This window comes from Coenobita brevimanus, chromosome 107 (genome assembly GCF_032717465.1).
Source record: "Coenobita brevimanus isolate Jiangsu-jjx chromosome 107, ASM3271746v2, whole genome shotgun sequence".
NCBI lineage: Eukaryota > Metazoa > Arthropoda > Malacostraca > Decapoda > Coenobitidae > Coenobita > Coenobita brevimanus.
In genome coordinates, this window is record NC_137060.1 from 10234836 (window position 1) to 10258236 (window position 23401).

General features: G+C 40.7%; 1 protein-coding gene across 3 annotated transcripts in view; it reads right to left on the reverse strand.

The window, feature by feature from the left end:
- LOC145416791 (ras-related protein Rab-29-like) overlaps positions 1–23401 on the reverse strand; it is a 163935-nt gene that overhangs the window by 94450 nt on the left and 46084 nt on the right. The window contains exon 2 of one of the 3 annotated variants that reach the window (XM_080285711.1): positions 22758–22826. The exons of the other annotated variants lie outside the window; for them this stretch is intronic. Within the exon in view, the coding sequence (XP_080141837.1) occupies positions 22758–22826 (69 nt within the window). The remainder of the gene's footprint in view (positions 1–22757; positions 22827–23401) is intronic. 3 annotated transcript variants of the gene reach the window in all.

A 23401-nucleotide genomic window follows, 5' to 3' on the forward strand; every position in this document is an offset into this window, starting at 1 on the left:
CAGAGTACAGTAGAGTCACTCACAGGCAGAAGAAAGAGGAAAGAATGAAGGAAAGAAAGGCAGAAAAGGGAGTGTAAAGTCACCCGTAGGCAGAAAGACGATTAAAGAATGAAGGAAAGACACAAGAGGATGGAAGGAATGAAGGATGGAGGAGACGAAAGGGCACACACGCGAGCTGCACTACATTAAGTGTTTGCATGCAAGATAGTTTTTGGTTTGTCAGCATATAAAACTCGGTGATATTGTTTGGTATGAGCACTGAATTCCTAGTACTATCTGATCCGCGAAATGTACAATTTCAAAGGAATGAACTAAATGACAAAGTAATTCTACAGGAGTATGCGGCGGGAGTATTTCAAATACTCCCGCTTTGACGGAGACACGAACATTGGCATTCATTATCGAACACTGTTATTTATTAATTTTATGGTTTGCAAGTTCCCACTCAAACACACACAAAAAATAGACAAATACCAGGAACACTCAAACTGTATGATAGAATAACATTGTTATCCTGAGAGACAATGCATTAAGGAAAAATATACAAGTCTACGAACGCGAACAGCTGATCTAGTAAACAACAGCAGCTGGGAAGCTAGCCAAGGGGTTTGACGCAATTCACTTTTTTTTTTCGTTGCTGCCAGTGTCGATACAGTTTAACAGTTAGTCATGTCTTATCACAATAGTATTGATGCCCTGGACCTTTTTCGACACTGCAAGAAAGGAAACTTGGAAGAAGTTAGGTAAGAGGAAGCCGACAGTTTGTATTTTGAACAGGCAGTTTAGGCTGGTAAGAGCTTGACAAATCCAACCACCTGCAGACACTGATAGATGTTGCTCACTCGGATTAAACTGTTCTTGGAAATTGTAACTGGCTGTGTTCGTTTTGTATTCGTAGTAGATTAAATAATGTCTCACTTTTTTTCCAGTGGTAGGTGGTGACGACCATCATCCACTCATTTGATGTAGTGCTGCCTACTTCATCTGTCACCTGTACCATTCTTTTCTTGTGTTTGCCCTCCTCTCTTCCCATTTTACTCATCTTTCCTTTCACCTTGTATCACTCTTGTTTCCATTTCAGGTGGCTTTTACATTGAGTGACAAGCCTAATGGTTTCCTGTAAGCCAGGAAGCCATTTATAACACTGGTTGGTCATCATATAACCAACCCATATGTGTTCCCTATGTTTCATCAAGTGGGTTAGCGGAGGATTAGTGCCCATCCTTGTAAAACAACTCCGGTAACTCAAAGAGAAATGGCTTCCCCATACGGGATTATTTTGTCTGGCCATAGATGGATAGATAGAGACTATTTTAATAGGCCTAACTAAGTCCATCCAAGTGAGGGCTATGTTTGTGGTCATTTTTTGAAAATGAGACTATTTACTTGACAATAGTAATTTTGTTATGTTTACTTTTCAACAGTATTGGTTCTGATGGGCATTACTGGTAAATGAATAGCTAACAATATTTTTAAAGCTTACCGGTATAGAAAAAAGTATAAACCACTGAAATTATGGACAGACCTGGAAAGCATAACAGTGTTATTCTTACTGTGTGTTTGAAGGAACACAGTTTAAAATATGGCAAATGTTGATATTCACTTGAAAGTGAAACGTCCTGGACATTAGTGTATGAAAATGTCACCCAAACCTATCCTGACAAATCTAATATACCGGTAACTTAAACCTAACCTAATTCATTTATTTCTAGCTTTTGATGCAAGCTTTTGTTTTTTCCTGCTGGAACTGTGAATTATCCCTTCAGGATGTACTGTAGCAAATCCCAATTTTCCCTATGTTTTCTTAACTGTGGTACTGCCAAACAGTTGTGTTTAATTTATATTTATTTATACCGGTACCCGGTATGTTTTGCCAGACAGTTTCTTTTCCAGTAAGGTGATGATTCCTTTTATGTCAAGTGTAATAAAAGTCCCTAGTAGCAAGCTAATCCTTTTAAACCGTCTGTCTGTCTATCTACCAGTACCGTAAGATGGGGTAACTGGGCACTTAGTGGGGGAACCGGGCACCCGCCAAGTTATATGCAAACTTTCCTATATAAACCCTATAAATCTTTAATTTTCTAAACAACTTCTGGTGCTAATTGTATAGCTAAGTCCCCCATCAATAACATACCTCAAAATCCATCCATCCATCCATTGCCAGACGCCATGTATCCCAAACGGGGTGGTCAAGGGCTTAGAGTTAATTGTTTTACAGGGAGGGGCACTAATCCTCCACCAACCCCACTTGACACGTAGGGATGCCAACAGCATCTGATGTTCCCAGGTGGTCACCCATCCAAGTACTAACCAGACCCAACGTGGATGGGTGACCTCAAAATCAACAGTTAGAAATAGGGAAAGTAGTCCACTGATCATTGCATGCATAAGAGTGACATTTTCAAGAATTCACAGAAGCCCCAACGTTGGAAACGCTAAGGGTAAGTTACCAGTGTTAGAAGTTTGTTAGAGAACTCTACTTATGCTCATTAATTGGGTATTATCAGAGGTCGGATGGGAACTAGTTAATGTGTTTTTACAGTTAAACATTACCGGGTAATGGCCAGGGCAACTCGGGTGGGGTAACTTGGCATTTTGGGGAGGGCAACCGTTCATATTAACTAATTTTCATTATTTAGTTTCAAAATATGTCTCAAAGACTCCTTGTAATCTGTTCCTGTATTGCTAAGTTCCAGGGATGCACCAGGCTCTGAATCTGTTAGCAAGTTTGCCCACAGTATAGTGATGATGCGGAACTACAAAATCCTGAGTAACAGGAGTACTTCTGCTTTTCCTGCTTAAGTCTATGTTATATATAAATTTGCCTGCCTAAGTTTGTTATTTAGTAGCACTCAACAGTAATGAGAACCTTCATACAGTAATAAAAAGATCTGGGTGCCCGGTTGCCCCATCACGTGAGGTAAACGGGCACCCACCTTGTTTTATTTCTAAGCAAGTTGTTTTTGTATCCTTGAGTATGTGTCTGGTTCCAAAAGGGAACCCTAAATTCATTCATTGCCAGACGCCATGTATCCCAAACGGGGTGGCCAAGGGCTTAGAGTTAATTGTTTTACAGGGAGGGGCACTAATCCTCCACCAACCCCACTTGACACGTAGGGATTTTAAAAATTTTCACTCTTTCCAACTTCCTGCATATCTCTATAATATTGACAAAAATGAGGTAAAATTGGTGCCCAGTTACCCCATCTTCTTTCTATCTATCTATCTATAGCCCGACGCCCTAATCCCGCAAAGGGTGGCCGCAGACAAAACGCCTCCAAGTCACTCTGTCACCCACCATTTGACTCCCCTCCCCCCAACTCACCCCCCCCTCCCTCATATACCTCTCAACTCCATCCCTCCACCTCATCCTCGGTCTACCCCTCCCTCTCCCTCCCTCCACCTCACCTACATACACCCTCTTAGTCAGTCTTTCATTCTCCATCCTCTCCACATGTCCAAACCACCTCAGTGTATTTCTCCTAATCTTTTCAACCACATCCACATCTACCCCACAACGTTCCTTCACTTCTTCATTCGTCAACCTGTCCCTCCATGTCACTCCACATGCTCCTCTCAAGTAACTCATTTCCACTGCTCTCACTCTTGACTTGTTCCCCTCTTGCAAGGTCCACGCCTCGCTTCCATACGTCAGGGTAGGGATCACAATACCATCATGCAGTGACTTCTTAACTTCCATACTCACCTCCCTATTTCTCATCACTGCTTTCAGTGTGCCAACAACCTTCCTTCCCTGCTGTACCCTTTCACGTACTTCATCCCCCAAAGTTCCATCCTTACTCATCACACTACCCAAGTACTTGAATGCACTCACATTCTCCATATCCTCACCATCCAACCTCACTGCACACTCTGTGACTTCATTCCTCTCAAACACCATAACTTTACTTTTGTTTACATTAACTTTCAGCTTCCTCCTCCTACACACTGTCCCAAATTCAATCACCAAACCTTGCAACTCCCATTCATCTTCACTCAACAATACTGTATCATCAGCAAATAGCAACACCGGAAGCTTCCAAAACTCACCCTCATTCATTAGGGCCACCCCCACATCCAGTATCTATTTGTCAAAATCCAGATGTCTTAATCCCGTAAAGGGTGGCCACAAACAAATTGCCTCCATGTTGCCATGTCCCTAGCCATTTCATTTCCCTCCCCACAACTTGTACCCCCTCTTTCATATGGATACCTCTCCACTCCATCCCTCCATCACTCATCCTCGGTCTCCCCTTCCCTCTCCTCCCCCTCCACCTCACGCACATACACTCTCCTCATTAGTCTCATTCTCTCTCACCTCCACATGACCAAACCACGTCAGTATATTTCTCGTAACTCTTTGTATCACATCCACATCCACGTCATAATGCCCCGTCACTTTCTCATTTGCCAGTCTGTGTATGTGGAACTCCATGTACTTATTACAAATAACTCATTTCCACTGCTCATGCTCTTGAGTCCTTCCATCAAGGTCCAAGGTGATAGTGTAAATATTACCCATTTTATTTTTGCTACTACAATGTGATAAATTGTTTAGATGTGAATGGCTCCTGTCCTCTACAGGTTAAGAAGGAGGAGAGGTAAGGTACTGATAGCTCCTACAAAACTCCTACACTCTGGGGACATATTCTGTAATTTACTTTCTAGCAACTACATGATTATTTTACTCAATTTTGGACAGATGTTTTGAAATGGAGGGGTTAAACATAAACTGTCATCAACTCCTTCAGTACAAGATATCTTTGCTAAGTTGGAAATATGCTATCCTTGAACCAGTTCTATACTTGAACCAATCTGAGTAAAATAAAAAATATATAAGTGGACCAAAGGGGTTAATCCTAGAATCTTGACATCACCATAAATGAGGAGGGCTGTGAAGATCAGAGAAAAGTGTGGTTAACAAATTTTTAAACGACTGGCCAATAATTAAGTGAATGATTCTTAAAATCTGTGGGTGCCAGCTTCCCTGAAAACTGAAATATATTGAAGATACTTGCCACCACTTTTTGTAAAGTAATTAAAGTACAGTAGGTAGCTGAGAAAAATACAAATCTTGGCCAGCTTTTGAAATAGTTGATGTAACAGAAGAAATGAGAAAAACTGGTAATCAAAGTCACATTACATTTATGCATTTTGCAGTGATTCAGTACATTTTTCATAAAACTTTCAACTTCCCAGGCTTTGGTGGAAAGATGGATTGGCATCCTACATTTGGAGTCAGTGTACGGAATGTGTTCCAGTACTTCTCCAGTTTGGTGAACTTTATTCTAACAATATGTGATATTTATGAAATATGGTGTTCATATCCAATACTGGTGTGTTCTTACTGAAGATTTAATTTGAATAAGTAAAATTCCTGAGACTTTCATTCTTTATCCTTGTTGACTGAAAGTATCTTCTGGTGTTAGTAAATTTGGAGAAACTCATTTGAACCCCTTCAGGATGATGCCATTCTTCATACTGTTTTTCATTTCTGTGGCTTGGAGATTATTTTATTAAACAGATGGGAATCCTTATTAAATGAAAAGGTTAAGAGACAGTTTCCATTGCCTCCTCATTAAAGGGACATTTTAAATTTTTTTCTTTCAGCTTCTGGTACCAGACAACTATATCCACTGGTGAAGAAGTTCATTTATAAAGGCTCCATAATGCATGCATGCATCGGTCATGGTCATGCAAAAGTGGCTGTCTGTGGTGTTGATTATCCTCATCCATTACTGCCCAGGTCTTACTACCATAAAGCATTACCCAGTAGCTACACTCCTAACACATGCTGTACACAAAAATCCCTTAACATGGAGGGAGAGCCCTCTCATTGTCAGGAGAGTCAAAAGTTCCCTGAACTTCTTCCAACCACTCCTCGCTCTAGCGACAAAGCTAGGTCCAGCCCCACCTCCAGCACATAACATGTCTCTCAGGTAACAAGACTCCTCCATATACTCAAAAGATTTACCAGCGAGATCAGTCTTCTCATGCCAGACAGTGTCTACATTCACCTCAACACACTGCACGTGAAAGCAGCGTTATCTCGCAGTCTACATGTAATACTACTACATCTCATGTGCAGTCACTTACCACAAATGCTGTAAAAGATGGAATTACTTCCCATGCCCATGTGGCAAACTGCACTTATCCACTCTCCCTCTTCTCTGACAGCACTGCCACTAGCTCAAGATACCACCACTTTTGTTTTATCTTTATATACTCTCAAGCCTCTGTGCCTTATACCATCCCTCCACTTCCTAAATCTTTCCTCCGCCTCCCTTTCCTTCTCTGCGATCAGTACCAAATCATTGTCATGCAACATCTCCCATGGGAGTCCATTTCTAAAATCATGTGAGAGGTCTTTAAACACCATGAGAAACAACAAGGGGCTCAAGACTGATCCCTGATGCACACCAACATTGACAGAAAGCTCATCAATCAAATCTCCATTCACACTCACCTGGATGCGAGCACCAACGTGTAAAGCTAGCCATAATCACTCTAACCGGCCACTCCTCAATCCTAAGCTTCCTCATTGCCCACTTCACCATCTCATTTGGGACTCTGTCATTCACCATCTCATTTGGGACTCTGTCAAAGGCCTTCTCCAAATCAACAAAAACAAAGTACAGATCCCTGTCTTTCCTAGCTGTGCAGTACATTTTTCCTGAAGCTGTCGAACAGTGAATATGGCATCAGTAGTCCCTTTGCCTGGCATAAACCCAAACTGCATCTCATCAATATTCACTTTTTCTGTGATCATACTTTCTGGTAGAGATGTACCAGTACCAAAATTTTGACTGATACCGATACTCATCATTCATTCATTCATTGCCAGACGCCATGTATCCCAACCGGGGTGGCCAAGGGCTTAGAGTTAATTGTTTTACAGGGAGGGGCACTAATCCTCCACCAACCCAACCTGACACGTAGGGATGCCAACAGCATCTGGTGTTCCCAGGCGGTCACCCATCCAAGTACTAACCAGACCCAACGTTGCTTAACTTCGCTGATACCGATACTGATACCACAAAATTGGACTGATACTGATACTACTACCGATACCGATATCAGTGCATTGGGGACCAGTCTATTAGGCTGTTGCCCATACTCGTGCAACTTTCTTTTTTTCAAGTTTGTCATTAAACTACTACACACCATGTACTGAAAATAATATGATACTAAATAATTATCTATCTATCTATCTGTCTATTGCCAGACACTATAATCCCTTAAGGGGTGGCCATTTGACTTTTGATTATTTGTTTTACAGGAAGGGGCACTAACCCTCCACCAACCCACTTGTTGACACATAGGGAGCACATATGGTTTGGTTATAGATATTACAAATAATTTACTTTTCATTCGTATAAATCTTCCAAATTTATGTAACAAAATATCATTCAGTAAGTGATATCATATGCACTAAATTCCTTTTGAGTATTGGTAGTATCAACAGAAAATCAGCCAATACAGATTCCAATACCGATACTCTAAAAATGGGTCGATACCACCGATACCAAAACCAATATCGATATATCGGTACATCTCTACCTTCTAGAACTCTCTCCATTACCTTCATTATCTGGTCCAAAAGTTGTATGCCTCATAATTTTCACTTTCCAGGGCATCACCAGTCGCTTTTTACACATTTACAATCACACTCTTCAGCCAGTCACCTGGGACAACACACTTATATACAGTACAGTTGTATTAATCAAATCAGTAACTATCTCTGCACGTATATCTCCTGAAGCCTTCAGCATTTTAACAGTCAACCCAGACACACCTGCCCCCTTCACCACCTGCATCCTGCCTGTTGCCTGGCTCACAGTAGCAGAATCAATTAAAAGCCTAGGGCCAAGCACTGGATTTGCTGACTCCAAACCTTCCTTGTTCAGGTATGGGGCGATTACAGGGGTATTGTAATTGATTACGATTACTTTGCAAACTTCAGATTACGATAACGATTATGATTGCAGTAAAAGTAAGAGTAATCGATTACTGTTACGATTACATAAGAAGTAATCATGATTACAGTCATGATTACATGTGCTATTATGGATGTATAATTATGAGCACGTTTCTTTTATGCTTGACATTGATTATGTAAATAGCTGAAGTTAGTTTTTAGAAGCAAAAACATCGTCCATCATCCAGTAATATAGCACTGATATTTTCTGGGGATATATATCGTATATGCAAATCATTTGAATAAGAATTGCCTGCATAAGGAAGAACATAGGGTTAAGCTCCGCAGAACCTATGGCGACTTTTACTCTGGATAAAAATATACTGTACAGTGCTATGTCCAGTAAGTTGTTCCTTTAGTTTTTTGCCAATTTGCAATACAAAAGTGTTTTAGTAATTCAGGCACCGAGTCTTTTCTTCCCTTTGTCCTTGACCCTTTCATTCTATTAACTTTTCTACCAACTGAGATCTTCCCAGGTGATGCTATTCTAGCTTAGGTAGGATATTATATGGAAGCTTCTAAGTGATAACCTACAATTCACTTATGTTTTCATATTACTTATGGACTTTTATGGTGTATATTTGACTGTTTTACACTGAACTACAGTATTTTATTCTTGACGAGTATGTGTGGAAGATTAACTTATCTGGGGCCTTGTAATCATAAAAGTAACCAAGATTACGATTACAATATGAGAGTAATCGATTACGAGTGCGATTGCATTGAAAGAAATGCCTAAGTAATTGATTACGATTACGATTACACAATAGTCTGTAATAGATTACAATCGATTATGATTACCGATTACGATTACCCCATGTCTGTCCTTGTTCCAGTCAAATTCCTTATTCTGCAACTGGTTGCAGCCTAATGCTCTTCTCTCCAGGCATCTTTAATATTCTCACTGTTCACCATTACCATTCCTTCATCATTCTTCACACACTGCTCACATGTGATATCCCTGTTTTTCCTCTTCATCAGATTGGCCACCTTATATATCATATTCTTCCTTTCAACACTGTTTAGGTTATCCAGTAAAAATCTCCAAGACTCAGATTTTGCCCTGTACAGTATACCTCTTTTCTAGCCCCATACTTGGCAGCAAAGCATTCCTCTGTTACCACCCCTTTTCCATTCCTGGAAAAGCTGTGTTTTCTCATAAACTGAAGCTTCTATACCCTCATCCCACCACCATGTTACCTTATGTCTTGGCGGGCTCCTTGTTCATCCACACACTGAATCCATAACTCTCAGGAGATTGTTTTGGAGAGCACTGTCCATTAACACTTCTGTTCACAACTTTCTGTTCAGCCACCATCCTACTCATCTCACAATAGAAGGCATTCCTTACTGCTTGGTTTTTTAACTTCCATATTTTCCTCCTAGGTACATAGGTCCTCTTCTTCATCAACCACTCCTTAAGCATCTTGTCACATGTCGGTAATTTGTGTTGCTGGTAAATGTTGATGGAGGAGAGTGGAATCTGAAGCAGCTGCTGTTTGCAGATGATACTGCACTGGTGACTGATTCAGAGGAGAGATTGAGACAGTTGGTAGAGGAGTTTGGAAGGGTGTGTGAAAGGAGGAAATTGAAAGTAAATGAGAATAAGAGTAAAGTGATGAAGTGTACGAGGTTGATAGATGGTAGGGGGATGAATATAGTTTTGAATGGTGAGTTGCTTGAGGAGGTAGATTGTTTTAAATATCTAGGGTCACATGTTGCTGTGGATGGAAGAATAGATGCAGAAGTGAAGTTTAGAATAAATGAAGTAGGAAAGGTGCTGGGAGGAATGAAAAAAGTGTTTAAATGTCGTTCGCTTAGAATGGATGTAAAAGAGAAGGCTGTATGAGGGTGTTGTGGTACCGACTGCATTATATGGGGCTGAAACATGGAATATGGGTGTAGCAGAGAGGAAAAGTTTGAATGTAATGGAGATGAGATGTCTGAGGAGTATGTGTGGAGTGACGCGTATGGATCGAGTGCGAAATGATGAAGTGCGAAGGAGAACTGGAGTTGTTCGGGAGATGGCTGGTAGAGTTGAGCAGAGGTGTTGCAATGGTTTGGGCATATGGAGAGAATGGATAATGAGCGATTGGTGAAAAAGATAACTAGATCTGATGTGAGAGGTGTAAGACTGAGAGGAAGACCACGAATAGGATGGATGGACAGTGTGAAGAGAGCGCTGGATGCGAGAGGGATGTCTGTTGAGCAAGGAAGAGTGGCTGTGCGTGACAGAAATAAATGGAGAGGAATTGTGAATGAATAAGTGATGACGCAGCCCTGAGGGGATATTCTCCCGCTTTTGGTCTGATCAGCTAGTCAGGTCAGGTGCGGGTAAGGGGATGGGTCTGTTATGATGTGGCAGGGGTAAACCAGTTCTGCTGTCGGGCCCTGCTGTGGATGTCACTGATTGCATTGCGCAGTTGACCCTTGTGCGGTGTGATGCAGTGAGGATCTGTCCGTTCTCCCCTTTGGGGCTAAGATGCGAATAAATGTGTTTGAATGGATGAGTAAATGGAGAGTGAGTCGTCCTGTCTCGGCTACCTCCCTTTCCTTGGGGGAAGCAGCCTAGGTATATAGATAGATAGATAGATAGCATACCCTTTTCTCTCTCCTTATATCCTTAACATCCCTTACCAACCTCCTTGTTAACCCTTCTGACCAGGAAATGGTCAATCTGGCTACTATTTTCCCCAGACTTGTATGAAATCAATTTACTCTCGCTTTTCCTGAAATATGTGTTGCACACAATCACATTCATTGCCTCCCCAGATTTGAGTACCGGTATCCTTTCCCCTTCCACATTCCTCGTATCATATGTGCTTCTCCTGCTTACCCCTTCATATCCTTGGCTGCATCACCCACGTGACCATTTAAGTTCCCTCCCAAAACTAAGATCTCATCATCCCATGTACGGTAGCTACCACTTATCTACTAGCCTACATGTATAAAGACGTTCCAGAATCTACGGTATCTTTTTTACATCATCCAAGCCAGCCTGTGGAGCATACGCTGATATAAATGAATTCGTGAGCCAACCGAACACATTTTTCACTACTATGATCTTTCATTCACCCTCAGTACATTCATGACATATGGTATTGCACCCATTTTTCCTTAACCAACACACCCACACCACGGTATCCATATGATGAGATATTTCTGTATGAGTAATAATCCTCCTGTAGCTGTGTGTTATTCATGTAGCAAAATTGGCCTAAAAAAATGAAAGTTTTTGACATGAACTATTTGACAGATATTAAAAAATCAAGTCTGGTTACGTAAAGGAGTCATTGTAAGTGTAAAGATATATTCAGGACTTCAGTATATTTATGTTATTGAATATTTTTGTTCTTGTTTTGTTTAATAATGACTGTTAGATGTTTCTTAATTATAGGCCCTCATTTGAAACATTTATCCCATTTTACTGTACAGTATACGGTACTGTACTGTGTCATTGATGAGGAGCCTACACTTGGTTGTGCTCTGCACTCTGGATGAAGCTAAGCAACTGCAGCGTCCACCTGAGAACCATCTATCTATCTATCTATTGCCAGACGCCTCAATCCCGTTTGGGGTGGCCACAAACAAATTGCCTCCACGTCGTCCTGTCTCCCGCCAATTCACTGCTCTGCTCCCAACTCACACTCCCCTCTCTCATATACCTCTCCACCCCATCCCTCCATCTTATCCTTGGCCTCCCCCTCCCTCTTCCCCCCTCTACCTCATTCACATACACTCTCTTCGTCAGTCTTTCACTCTCCATCCTCTCCACATGGCCAAACCACCTCATTGTGTTCCTCATAACACTTCCTATCACATCCACATCCACACCACAACGTTCCTTTATATCCTCATTCATCAGCCTGTCTCTCCATGTGACTCCACAGGCTTCTTTCAGATAACTCATTTCCACTGCTCTCACTCTTGACTTGTGTCCTTCCGACAATGTCCAAGCTTCACTTCCATACGTTAGAGTTGGTATCACAATACTGTCATGTAGTAACTTTTTCACTTCCATGCTCACTTCCCTGTTTCTTATCACAGCTTTCAAAGAACCAGCAACCTTTCATCCCTGCTGTACCCTTTCAAGCACTTCACTCTCCAATCCTCCATCCTTACTCATCACACTCCCCAGGTACTTAAATGTACTCACATTTTCCAATTCCTCACCATCCAACCTCGCTGTACATTCACTGACTTCACCTCTCTCAAAGACCATCACTTTACTCTTCCCTACATTCACCTTTAGATTCCGTTTCTTGTGCAGTCTCCCAAACTCATCCACCAAGCCTTGCAGCTCCCCTACGTCTTCACTCAACAACACAATATCATCTGCAAACAACAGTACAGGGAGTTTCTAAACACTATCCTCTCTCACCAGGGCCACTCCAACATCCACTACCCTGCCTTGTACCTCTTTTATTACCCCATCCATGAACAGATTGAACAACCATGGAGACATGACACATCCCTGTTTCAACCCAACCTCCAAAGAGAAAAATTCACTTCGTTCACCATCCACACACACTGCAGCCTTAGCACCATCATACATACTCTTCACAGCTTTCAACAACTTTCCATCTACTCCATATATTCTTAACACTTTCCACAATCCTTGTCTATCCATCCTGTCATATGCTTTCTCCAAATCCATGAAAACCGCATACAACTTCTTTCCCTTCTCTAGAAACTTTTCCACTAAAGATCTAAGAATGAATATCTGATCTACACAACCTCTTCCCTTCCTAAAGCCTCCCTGTTCTTCTCCAACTAATTCCTCTGTTCTTTCTCTAACTCTGTCAATAAGTATCCTACCATACACTTTTCCTATTACACTAAGAAGACAAATGCCCCTATGATTACCATACACTTCTTTTTCCCCTTTTCCTTTGTACAAGGGAATAACTATACCTGACTTCGAATCCTCCGGGAGTCTACCTTCCTCCCAGGCCAATCTGCACATCTTCCACATCCATTCTACTACTATCTCTCCCTCATGCTTCAGCATTTCACCACACACTCCATCAATTCCTAGGGCTTTCCCCAATTTAACTTTCTTCATTGCTTCCACAACTTCTATCCTACTGATTTCTTCCTGTCTTCTCACCTCCCTCCTTCTCCCAGCCATTCCCCAACCACTTATACTCGCATTACTTCCATCCTGTATGTTCAACAATTCATTAAAATGTTCTCTCCATCTGCTCACTTTTTCTCCCTTCTCCACTAGTAATCTACCATTTTTATCTTTCACTCCCCTGCTAACCTCACTTCCACCCTGTCTTACTCTCTTCACCTCTTTCCAGAACATCTTCTTACAGTCCCTCCACTTTACACTCAAATTCCTTCTATATTCCTCATCCACTCTCTTCTCACTCTCTCTTACTAATCTTTTCACCTCTCTCTTTCTTTCTACATATAACTCTCTCTTCTGCCTGTCAACTTCTTCCATGCCCCATTTCTCATCCATTCATTGTATGCTTTCTTCTTTTGTGCCACAGCCTGTCTCACCTCTTCATTCCACTACGCTGTTCCTTGCACCCCCCTCCGTCTTTTCTTCCTCCCACACACCACATCACATGCTGCACATATTTCTTCTGTAAATATCCTGCACACACCTTCCATGTCCCCCATCTGCTCCAATTCATATTTGCCCAATCGTTCCTCCACTTCTCTCTTATACTCTGCCTTTTTCTCATCCTCTTGTAACCTTTCCACTCTCCTTGCAACTACTCCTTCCTCTTGTCTTTCCCTTCTTCTATTCCTCCATCTTACTTGTATCCTAATTCTGGCCACCACCAAGTAGTGGTCAGAAAGTCCACTCCCCCAACCTCTATAAGCTCTTGCATTCATTACACATCTTCGCATCCTTTCATCCACACACACATAATCAGTCATTGCCTTCCTTTCATTCAGTTCACCACCCACCCTTCTCATCACTTGCCATGTATACCTGTGGATCATTTTATGCCTGAAGAGGGTATTGGCTATCACCAATCCTCTCCCAGCACAAATGTCCACTAACGCACTGCCATTCTCATCTATCGCAGCAGGCACACCCCACTCACCAACTATTCCATCCACCTTCACATTCCCTACTTTACCATTCATATCACCGATCAAAAACACTCTCTCATTTCTTCCAAACTTTTCCATGCACACTTCCACATTTGTCCAGAACTCCTCTCTCACTCTGCTAGCACAATCTTGCATTGGCGCATACACACACACAATTACCCACATTTGTATTCCAACTTTCAACTTTACCCACACAATCCTTGACCCAACTGAACCATACTGTCTTGTGCTCTTCTTCCATCTTTTACTCACAACTATACATACTCCTTCCTTTGCTTCCTCATATTTCCATGCACACTGCAGTGGGGAGGGGGGGGGAACTCTGGTCTAACCTGGGTGAAATGTTTTCTACCATCGGTGTGGGGTGGGGTGCTATTCCTCTGCAGTGTAGCTACATACAGTACTGTACCTGTAGGATAGCCCCACAGGGGACAGTTACTTGCCTGTAACTGACAGGGCTTCTCAGCCAGACAGGTTGGGAAGCAAGAACAACAACATCTTTATTCTGATATTATAATAATATGACGAATATGTTTTTCCCTCAGGACGCTCGTTGAACAACGAGATGTTGACGTTAACATAAGGGACATTTGGGACAGCACACCCTTGTAAGTTGTATACAATTCAGTGTATAGTGTAAGTTTTTGCAAGAAATTTGAATTACAGTATACTGTATATGGTAACTAATAAGACAGGTGTGTTATAATACAAACAGTAGCTATATACAGTACATATCATACTTTATTTGTCAGTTTTTTAAAGACATTACCGTATATCAAGTAATCTGATTGCTACCGTATGTTGAGGGAACTGACAAATCACCTTAGTAGGTAGTAATGGGGTTTAAGACTTTTTCTGTAATTAAATGTGAACTTCATGACAAAGTGACACATAAAAGAGTGATATATAATGAGGACCTACTGCACTGGTACAGTTGGTGCTAAGTTAATGTACAAGGTAAGGTAAGAAAAAAATCACTTATTAGTGGTGTGTTGCTATAATAGATATCTGTCTTATTTTTCAGGCTGTGAACATGTATAAGCACCCTCATTATTTTCTGCAGACCAATTTTCAACAGACCAAAATATGTCACTGGGTTGCTAACATTTTTTTTAGTGAAGTTTGTTGTGAGTGCTTGTCTTACCACATCTAACGCGGTAATGAGAGATAGAGAGGGAGAGAAAGAGAGAGAGAGAGAGGAAAAGAGAGTGTAGGAAAGAGAGAGAGGGAGAGAGAGAGGCATAAGGATGCTTACACGGTGTTGATATGTATATACGGTCGCGTAAGCATAACATCCATTACCTGGCAATAATGAACACCAGGCCTTAGAGCAGATGCTATGGGCAAGTGTGGGGGCAGTGTGTGGGTAGTCGGGGACGAGTGAGGAACGAGGTGACGTCGATCCTGTGGATTTACTAGACGGAGACTCCAAAAGGGTGGAGTTCAAGCACAGTGTTCGACTCCACGACCATCCTGTGAAGTTGTTATTGCTGTGAGACTATTATGCCTGTGAGGGACTAGTGTTGTGTACTTCACCCCCCTACCCACACACTGATACTGTAAGATGAAAATTGGACCCGCCACAAGTGAGTCGCTCTTGCTTACTTTTAAGAATGCTTATTGATCTGCACATGGTTGATGTCACGACATAACCTGATTATAAATGTAGGAGTGTAAGGACGAGAATTAAAGCGATATGTGTATACGAAGTAAACGTTTGTAAATTGTAATTATGTGTATGACCAAGTGTTGTAACAATGACGAGTGATGCCATTATAGCATACTGAGAGAGTAAAATTGCAATTCCAGGTATGACCGAATAAATTTTGTGGGCTCGCGGCCTTTGGTTCCTTCTGTCCCACATGAAAAAAAAATAGTTGAGTCCAGCTGGACGGGATTCAATACCTCGTTTCCCCCTCCAAGAGTACAGGCAGCTTGATGCAGTTTCAGTGGGAACAAAGAACATACATCAAGTTTTGTTGATTTCTAGAATACACTGACATTAAAAACACTTGCAAACCAGAAATCTTTCTGTAGCGTTGAAGCTGTCTAAAAAAATTAGCATTGTATGAATTGTACAGCTGGTGGAAGAATGGTGAAGAGTCATTCTGAGACAAGGAACACAGTGGCTTGCATCAGTATCAGATTAGTGACAGCAGTACAAGGGTGCATCTTGGTCTGTTGAGTTTTGCTCCTTAGATGATGGAGCTGTTGCTTGCAGATGTCCATAACCAGGATAAAACTGATTACAGTATTATGAAGATGTCGAAGTTAAAGAACCTGTCTGTTTTATCTTGTATTTCAGCTCTGACTTTTGCAAGTGTGTTGGTTTTTGCAGGACCACAGTTATTAAGTCCAAATGATAGTAACTCTAAACACCAACAGTGTTGACTAACTAGCAGAGAATAGGTGTTAGACACTGTATAGCTTTTACTGTATACATTAACTATAATTGACACGGAGAAATGGTCAATGAATGCCTGTTAGTCAAGTGGGGTTAAGGTTCTCAAGATAGATATAAACCCTAAAGGTTTAAATCCAAGGGAAGATTGGGGCTTATTGCTTATATAAGGCCACCCAGGGGAGGGCTACTGTTCAATCTTTCCTTAAATGTCTGGACTGAGTAGCCTAGCCCTGGGCAACAATGCATTTGATGGGTTACTTACAGTTTATGCCATAAAAATAGGTATTGAAATGGTCCAGTAGAAAAACTAAACTGGTTGTTTAATTTCAGATATTATGCATGTCTGTGTGGGCATCTACCAGTTGTGGAATACCTAATTGGAGTTGGAGCAAGATGTGAGGCTAACACATTTGATGGAGAGCGATGCCTATACGGAGCGTTAACTGATGACATCCGAAGAACCCTGACACAGCACAACCTTGTCACCGCACATACTATACGTAGGGATGCCTATGATGAATTTTTACGATGGTAAGAGTTGCAGCTTGTTGCCCAGGACAAGTAGCTACTCCTTTAACCCCTTCAGCCCAAGAACATCATTACTGTATTTACATCCAGTCATAGGTTAACGCTGACAATAGGGACCTGACAAGGACCATGCTACTCAAATGTTCATCACTCAGACAATATGTTTGTGTGTATAACGATACAGTGTATTTAGGCGACTTTCCAAAACTCTCATTTTTATCCTTTTTTACCACCCTACCCTACATAAATTACCACCTACTTACATCCACCATGAGGTAAAACGGGAAGAGGGATAACTATTGTAATTAAAAACATGGATGTTATTAAAATAACTAACAGCAACAAAAGTTAGGCTGGGTACCTGTGTGTTGTTGATGCATAGCTTCCCAGCATTCTTCCCCTGCCCTCCACCCCCAGTGTTGTTGTTTTTATAAAGTTTCGCCTTCTCTTGTATCATGCAGCCTTTGGTAGTGACGTTGTTCATTCTCCAGCGCTCCACATAATACTCTATGAGCTTCTTAGTCAGTTTCAGGACAACATTAGCTACAAACTTTCACTGCTGCCCGGCTCGCTTCCATCTCATACTTCTGGGCATACATGAAGATATGCCACACTCTGGGTGGCTGGGGCTGATCACACAGCATGACTACCTTAAAACACCATAACTTCGGACAGCACCCAAACTTCGGACATTTTGCAAAAAAATGTAATAATTGAAGTTTATTGGAAGAGAGTGCGATATTTGCAAAAAATAATGATATGGGTAGGTAGGGTAATCTTTAAAGATTATTATGTATAAGTCCTATTAAACTAACTTGAATATGTGTGGGTGAAAAAAATGTATGAATCAAATGGAAAAAAAATCGACATTTTTTTAACCCTGCAAAACTTTGTTCACACAGAACAAACAGTTTCAATTGTAAGAACATGATTAGTACGATTATATGTGGAAAAGTGTTGTACATACTGGGCAGTAAACTATTTTAAAATATATACATGCATAATCTTGCTATGACTGTTTTAATGAATATCTCTGTATTTTTCAGAAAAAATTCCTAAATTTGGACAGACAAATTACTGGAAAAATACAAACTATAGGTGGGTGTGTGTGTGTGTGTGTGTGTTGTGTGTGTGTGTGTGTGTGTGTGTGTCTGTGTCTGTGTGTGTCTGTGTGTGTCTGTGTCTGTGTGTTTTACAAGCATAGGCGTATTAGGAAAGTGTGTGTGTGTGTGTGTGTGTGTGTGTGTGTGTGTGTGTGTGTGTGTGTGTTTACAACCACAGGCCTATTTGGGATGTTTGTTTCTGTGTGTGTGTGTGTGTGTGTATAAGACCAAAGTGTGTAGCTTGTTAATACATTCCATGGTGCCTTCATAACATGTGCCTGTGTGTGCGTGTGTCTGTTGATTTGTGTGCGTGTTAGTGGGTGTGTGGATGTCATTAGAACCAGTAAGAAGTGTTTAACATTATATTATGTTATTTCAGTATGGATTTGTTGAGTCAGTGAGGTAGCTACTTGATAATTAAGTGATGTTTTGTTTAGGAAAAAGAGATCAGTTCCCCTTACAGTTTGGAATATATGCAATGAATTTTTATATAATTTTTTCATCTGAAAAAGTTTCTGAAGAGTTCTTAGTTTTATTTATGGCCAGAATACCTCACTATAATGTGATATGATGCATCTTAATCTTATCTCAAATTATGAGCTCAAAAAAGAAGATATTTTTGGATATTTCTCTTTGTATGACATGGGCCACGAGTGCCTAATATTTTTTTTTGACATTTTTTAACCCCTGAAGCGCGGGTCGTCTTGTTTGCGACGCTCGCCAAAAAGGACATAATGGTGGATCGTCACGTTTGCGATTCGAGTTAATTTTGAATAAACGCGGGCAAGGATGTTCCAGCTGGTATTGTCTATCAGTACCACCACCCTTTAGCTACAATTAGCATACTTTACCTTACCTTTGTACTACTGACCTCCGTTGTTGCCAAGTCTCGCGTTTTTTTTCCCCCCTCCCCCCCCCACCACGGCCCGGCCAGCCTGGCTGTGATATATGGCAGCGCTCTGACTGCTCAGAACTGTAAATCTGCGCTCTCCTCTCAGAAGCAGTTTATGCTAATAGGGAACGCTTGTTTCCCCAGTTGTCACACTAGCTTTTTTTCGCTCGGTTTGCCCCTGTTTAGTGTCAGTTTACCGCAGGCTTTCAAAGTGACATTATGGCGAGTTCTAGCTCTTCCGAGTCAGTGCGAGCGGCCGACAGGAATGAGAATAAAGTGACGGGCGTAAGGCAGAATAAAAAGCGCGCCGCGTTGATCTTTTGGGAAGTAATATGATTGAAAATAATGTAGTATACGTGTTTTTAGCTGTGAAAATGGAAATGTTTGTTGAGTGATGGGAAGACCGCCGCCGCGCTGCATGTCGGCCATACGCTTCGTTGATTTTAACCTTATTTTCAGTGCTTATTGTACAAATACGGATTCCAAACTACCTGTACGTTGTAGTATAAAGTTTACCGTGACAGAATGAGGCTGTGGTAGAAGGGAAACCGGGTTGCTGGAGGTGTGAAAGTGAAGATTTTGTTACCCAACTTTGCAAGTCTCCACAAGTCCTTGGGTAGTCCATGAAGGCTCTGGAGAAAGCTGAATGTAAGTACTATCTGCCATACCAAGTATAATGTTCTAGGGTTAATCTCTGATTTTTGGCTAATATTTTCCTACAGGTACTCAGACCGCGATCAAACCCCGCCACCCAGGGGGGGTCGGCTGTCCATGGCCGCGCTTTAGGGGTTAAAAACTTCTAAAGTGTCCGAAGTTTGGCCAGTGTGCCCAGAGACAAGTGTTATTAACCTTTCTCTTGTTTAAAAGGCTAATACCTGGATGTCTGAAGTTTGGAAGAGCTGTCTGAAGTTAGGAAATTTGTTCCTAACTTCAGACACTCGAAAATGAAAAGAAAAAAAAAAAAACGAGTTTAGTGTGGCTAATTTTTTTTATTATATGGGTTCAGTAGGTACTGTCCCTGGCTACCACATGACACCAACAGGGATAAAATTGCACCATTTTACACAGAGTTATTCATTAAAACACATAAAAAGTGTCCGAAGTTAGGGTGTTTTACAGTTACCGTCAGTGTCCTTGCTCGACACTCAGACACACTCAAAAAAATCTTGTTGCACAGTGTGGGTAGAACTCGATGAGGTGTGAGAAAGGACTGATAGCTGCATGCTCAGTCGGTCCAAAATGTGTTGGGAAACACAAAATTGAATGAAGGATTTGGAACAGAATGCTAACTTACGAGATACATGGATGAAAAAGTAATTTTTTCTGATTAGCGAATATTTTCATTCCATTTCGTCTACAAAAAACCCATATGAGTGTGGGGTAGAACTCGGTGAGATGCGAGGAAGAACTGATAGCTGTGTGCTTAGTTGGTCTGAAATGTGTTGGGAAATGTGAAATTGAATGAAGAATGTGGAACTGGATGGCAACTTACAAGAACACATCGATGAAAGAATAATGTATTTATTAGCAAACATTTTTGTTCCACTTCAACCCCTAAAATTGCAAAACCCTTCAATTTTCGTCTAAGCATATGGCCTTGAGAGTCCCCAGGATGGGTCCCTGGATGTAAGCCGGCCAATCATGGTGAGCCTGGCGGGTGGCATCACCGTGCGCAACTTTCAAATTTCGTTACCAGGATAGCTGACTTCCTGTGTGAGCTTGAGTTCTTCCCCATGTTGATTATGACCTCCCACGTTATGTTGAGCGTGTTAGAACAAAAATGTGTTACTCAACTGTGCGTTACTCATGGGAGTGTATTTTTTGTAATTCATGTTGGTACCATTTCATTAATTAAAAATGAAAATCATATACCCTTTTTTTTTTTTCTTTTTTTTTTTGCTTCTGCCTAATGATTTTATTAAATTTGTATAATATGGTGAACCCTTGATTTAAGTGACACTGTATGTACCATATATAATGGACCCCTACATTTATAGATACCTTTACAGTGTCAAAGAGATGTCTAATATTTTAGAATAAATGCTGCTTAGCAACAAATATCCTTTTGTTAACAACAGCTTCCCTCAAGGTTGGACTAGCACACTTGTTGCCTCCCTAGTCTGACCTGTATCCTTGACTTCGTATCATTACTCAACTTCTCTGTGAACATATTTCTGACTTCCATGTTAGTTATTTTTTCTCATATTTGACTATAAACATGCCCCCTGTGGGTTCATTATACTTAAATATGGATGAATTACCATATTACCAAAAGTTTTATTTCTTAAAGTTAGATATGACCTTTATTTTATATCACAAGAGTACATTTGTAGTTACAGTATACAGTAATGGGCTTTAGACTATAATAGACTTAATTTCATCCTAATTAGTCCATTAGAAAAGTGCCTCACTTTGTACTACTTTTTTTAAAATACAGCCCAAATTACCAGTAGGTTATTATATAACTCCTAGAGTATAGTAATGTTTTTGTGTTTTATTTTTACTAACTCCAGATTATTTTATTTGCCTGAGGACAGACTTTTAAAACTATCTGTCTATAGCCCAACACCCTAATCCCGTGAAGGGTGACCACAGACGAAACACCTCTAAGTTGCTCTCACCCACCATTTGACTGCCCTCCGCCCAGCTAACTCCCCCCTCCTTCATATACCTCTCAATTCCATCCCTCCACCTCATCCTTGGTCTCCCCCTCCCTCTCCCTGCCTCCACTTCATCCACATACATCCTCTTAGTCAGTCTTTCATTTTCCGTTCTCTCCACATGTCCAAATCACCTCAGTGTATTTCTCCTAATTTTCCAATCACATCCACATCCACCCCACAACGTTCTTTCTCTTCTCGTCAACCTGTCCCTCCTTGTCACTCCACATGCTCCTCTCTGGTAATTCATTTCAGACTAGAAGGGTTAATTATATCCTTCATTAACCTTTTTCACCACTGAGATACTCTCTTAAGCAGAGTAAAATTATCTGGCAACAGCAAGAATAGAGTATGGATATACATCATCTGAGGGAAGTGATTTATTTACATTACAGTAGCTACACCAGACAGTACAGTACAGTACTTTGAAATTGGTACTTTATTTATTTATTAAAATAATCTTCAGCCTGAACTAGGGATAATGTAGCTATAATTATCTCTTTCAAAACTGTTTCACATAAAGTAGCATTTTGCCAGCAGCTGTTCTTCAGTAGGCTACATGAGTTCCGGCACAGCCAAACCCCATGTTATGTGAATTCTGCTTCTGTGCACATTGGACATACACTATGGCCTAATAGCTAACACTACCTCCTTTCCTGTCATTCAGATATAATACTGCCATATGTAACATACAGTACGTAGGCAAAGTGGTACTTCAGAACTTATGTCATGTGTGTAATATAGTGGTTTCATTTGTTTCTTACTAATTATTTATCTTTGTATAGCTTACACAGGACAGTATAGTATAGGATGCACAGACACTGGGAACAGACTACATACGAGTATACAGTATGGTATTTGGAAATTACTTCCATTACATTTATCTATTTTAACTGCTTAGTGCCTGGAATTTTCTGTGATGAAGAAAATACTGTCAGTGATTTGTAGGCAGTCCTAATTTTTTAGCAAGAACTGCTGTTGTTCAAAAATATCACAGCAGAACTTTAGTAGGCAATTTTTTCTGTAATTTACTGTGAATGTATTAACAAAATAGGATGTCAGAAAGGATACTTAAAATGAGAACTTAACATATTAAGAAGTCATTCTGTCTTACCTTCTTGAGAGTGGTCAAACTCCAGACTTTGTTGATATTTATTGCTTCGTTTGTTAAGTAGTGGAGAGTCTGCAAGAAAATGTCAATTTTACTGTTTTTGAAAGGGAGATTGTAGTAACAAAGCATCTTATAATGCTGTAAATTATAGTATATGAAAGAAATAGTGAATAATATGTTCTAAATTATTAAGAAACTGAAAAGTAAGGTTATATTTTCTAGACATTGCTACAGTACATGCTCATCACTTGTTGTCTATAATTGTTGACTCTTAAGTTTTGGCATTAAATCATGGGATGAGGCTTTGGCATACCTGGCTTTTGGTTTGCTTCTTATTTCTGATTGGGGCAAAAGAAACCTTATTTTATTTTCTTGGGGCAAAAGAAACCTTATTTTATTTTATTGCCTCAGAAACTCAGTTTCTTTATCTGACAGCTTTACACAATCTTCCCTGTGACACCCTATGTCTTCAGTAGTACACAGTTCTACTTTTCATCATCTCTTGATATTTTATTTTTAATGGAAATCAGTGGATGGGTGCCATTGACCATGAGAGGTAGCCATGAGTGTAGTATGGCTACCAGTTTGGTAACTAGCCACATTGTCATCACTTTTAGACAGGATACACTCACCACATGTAAATAAAG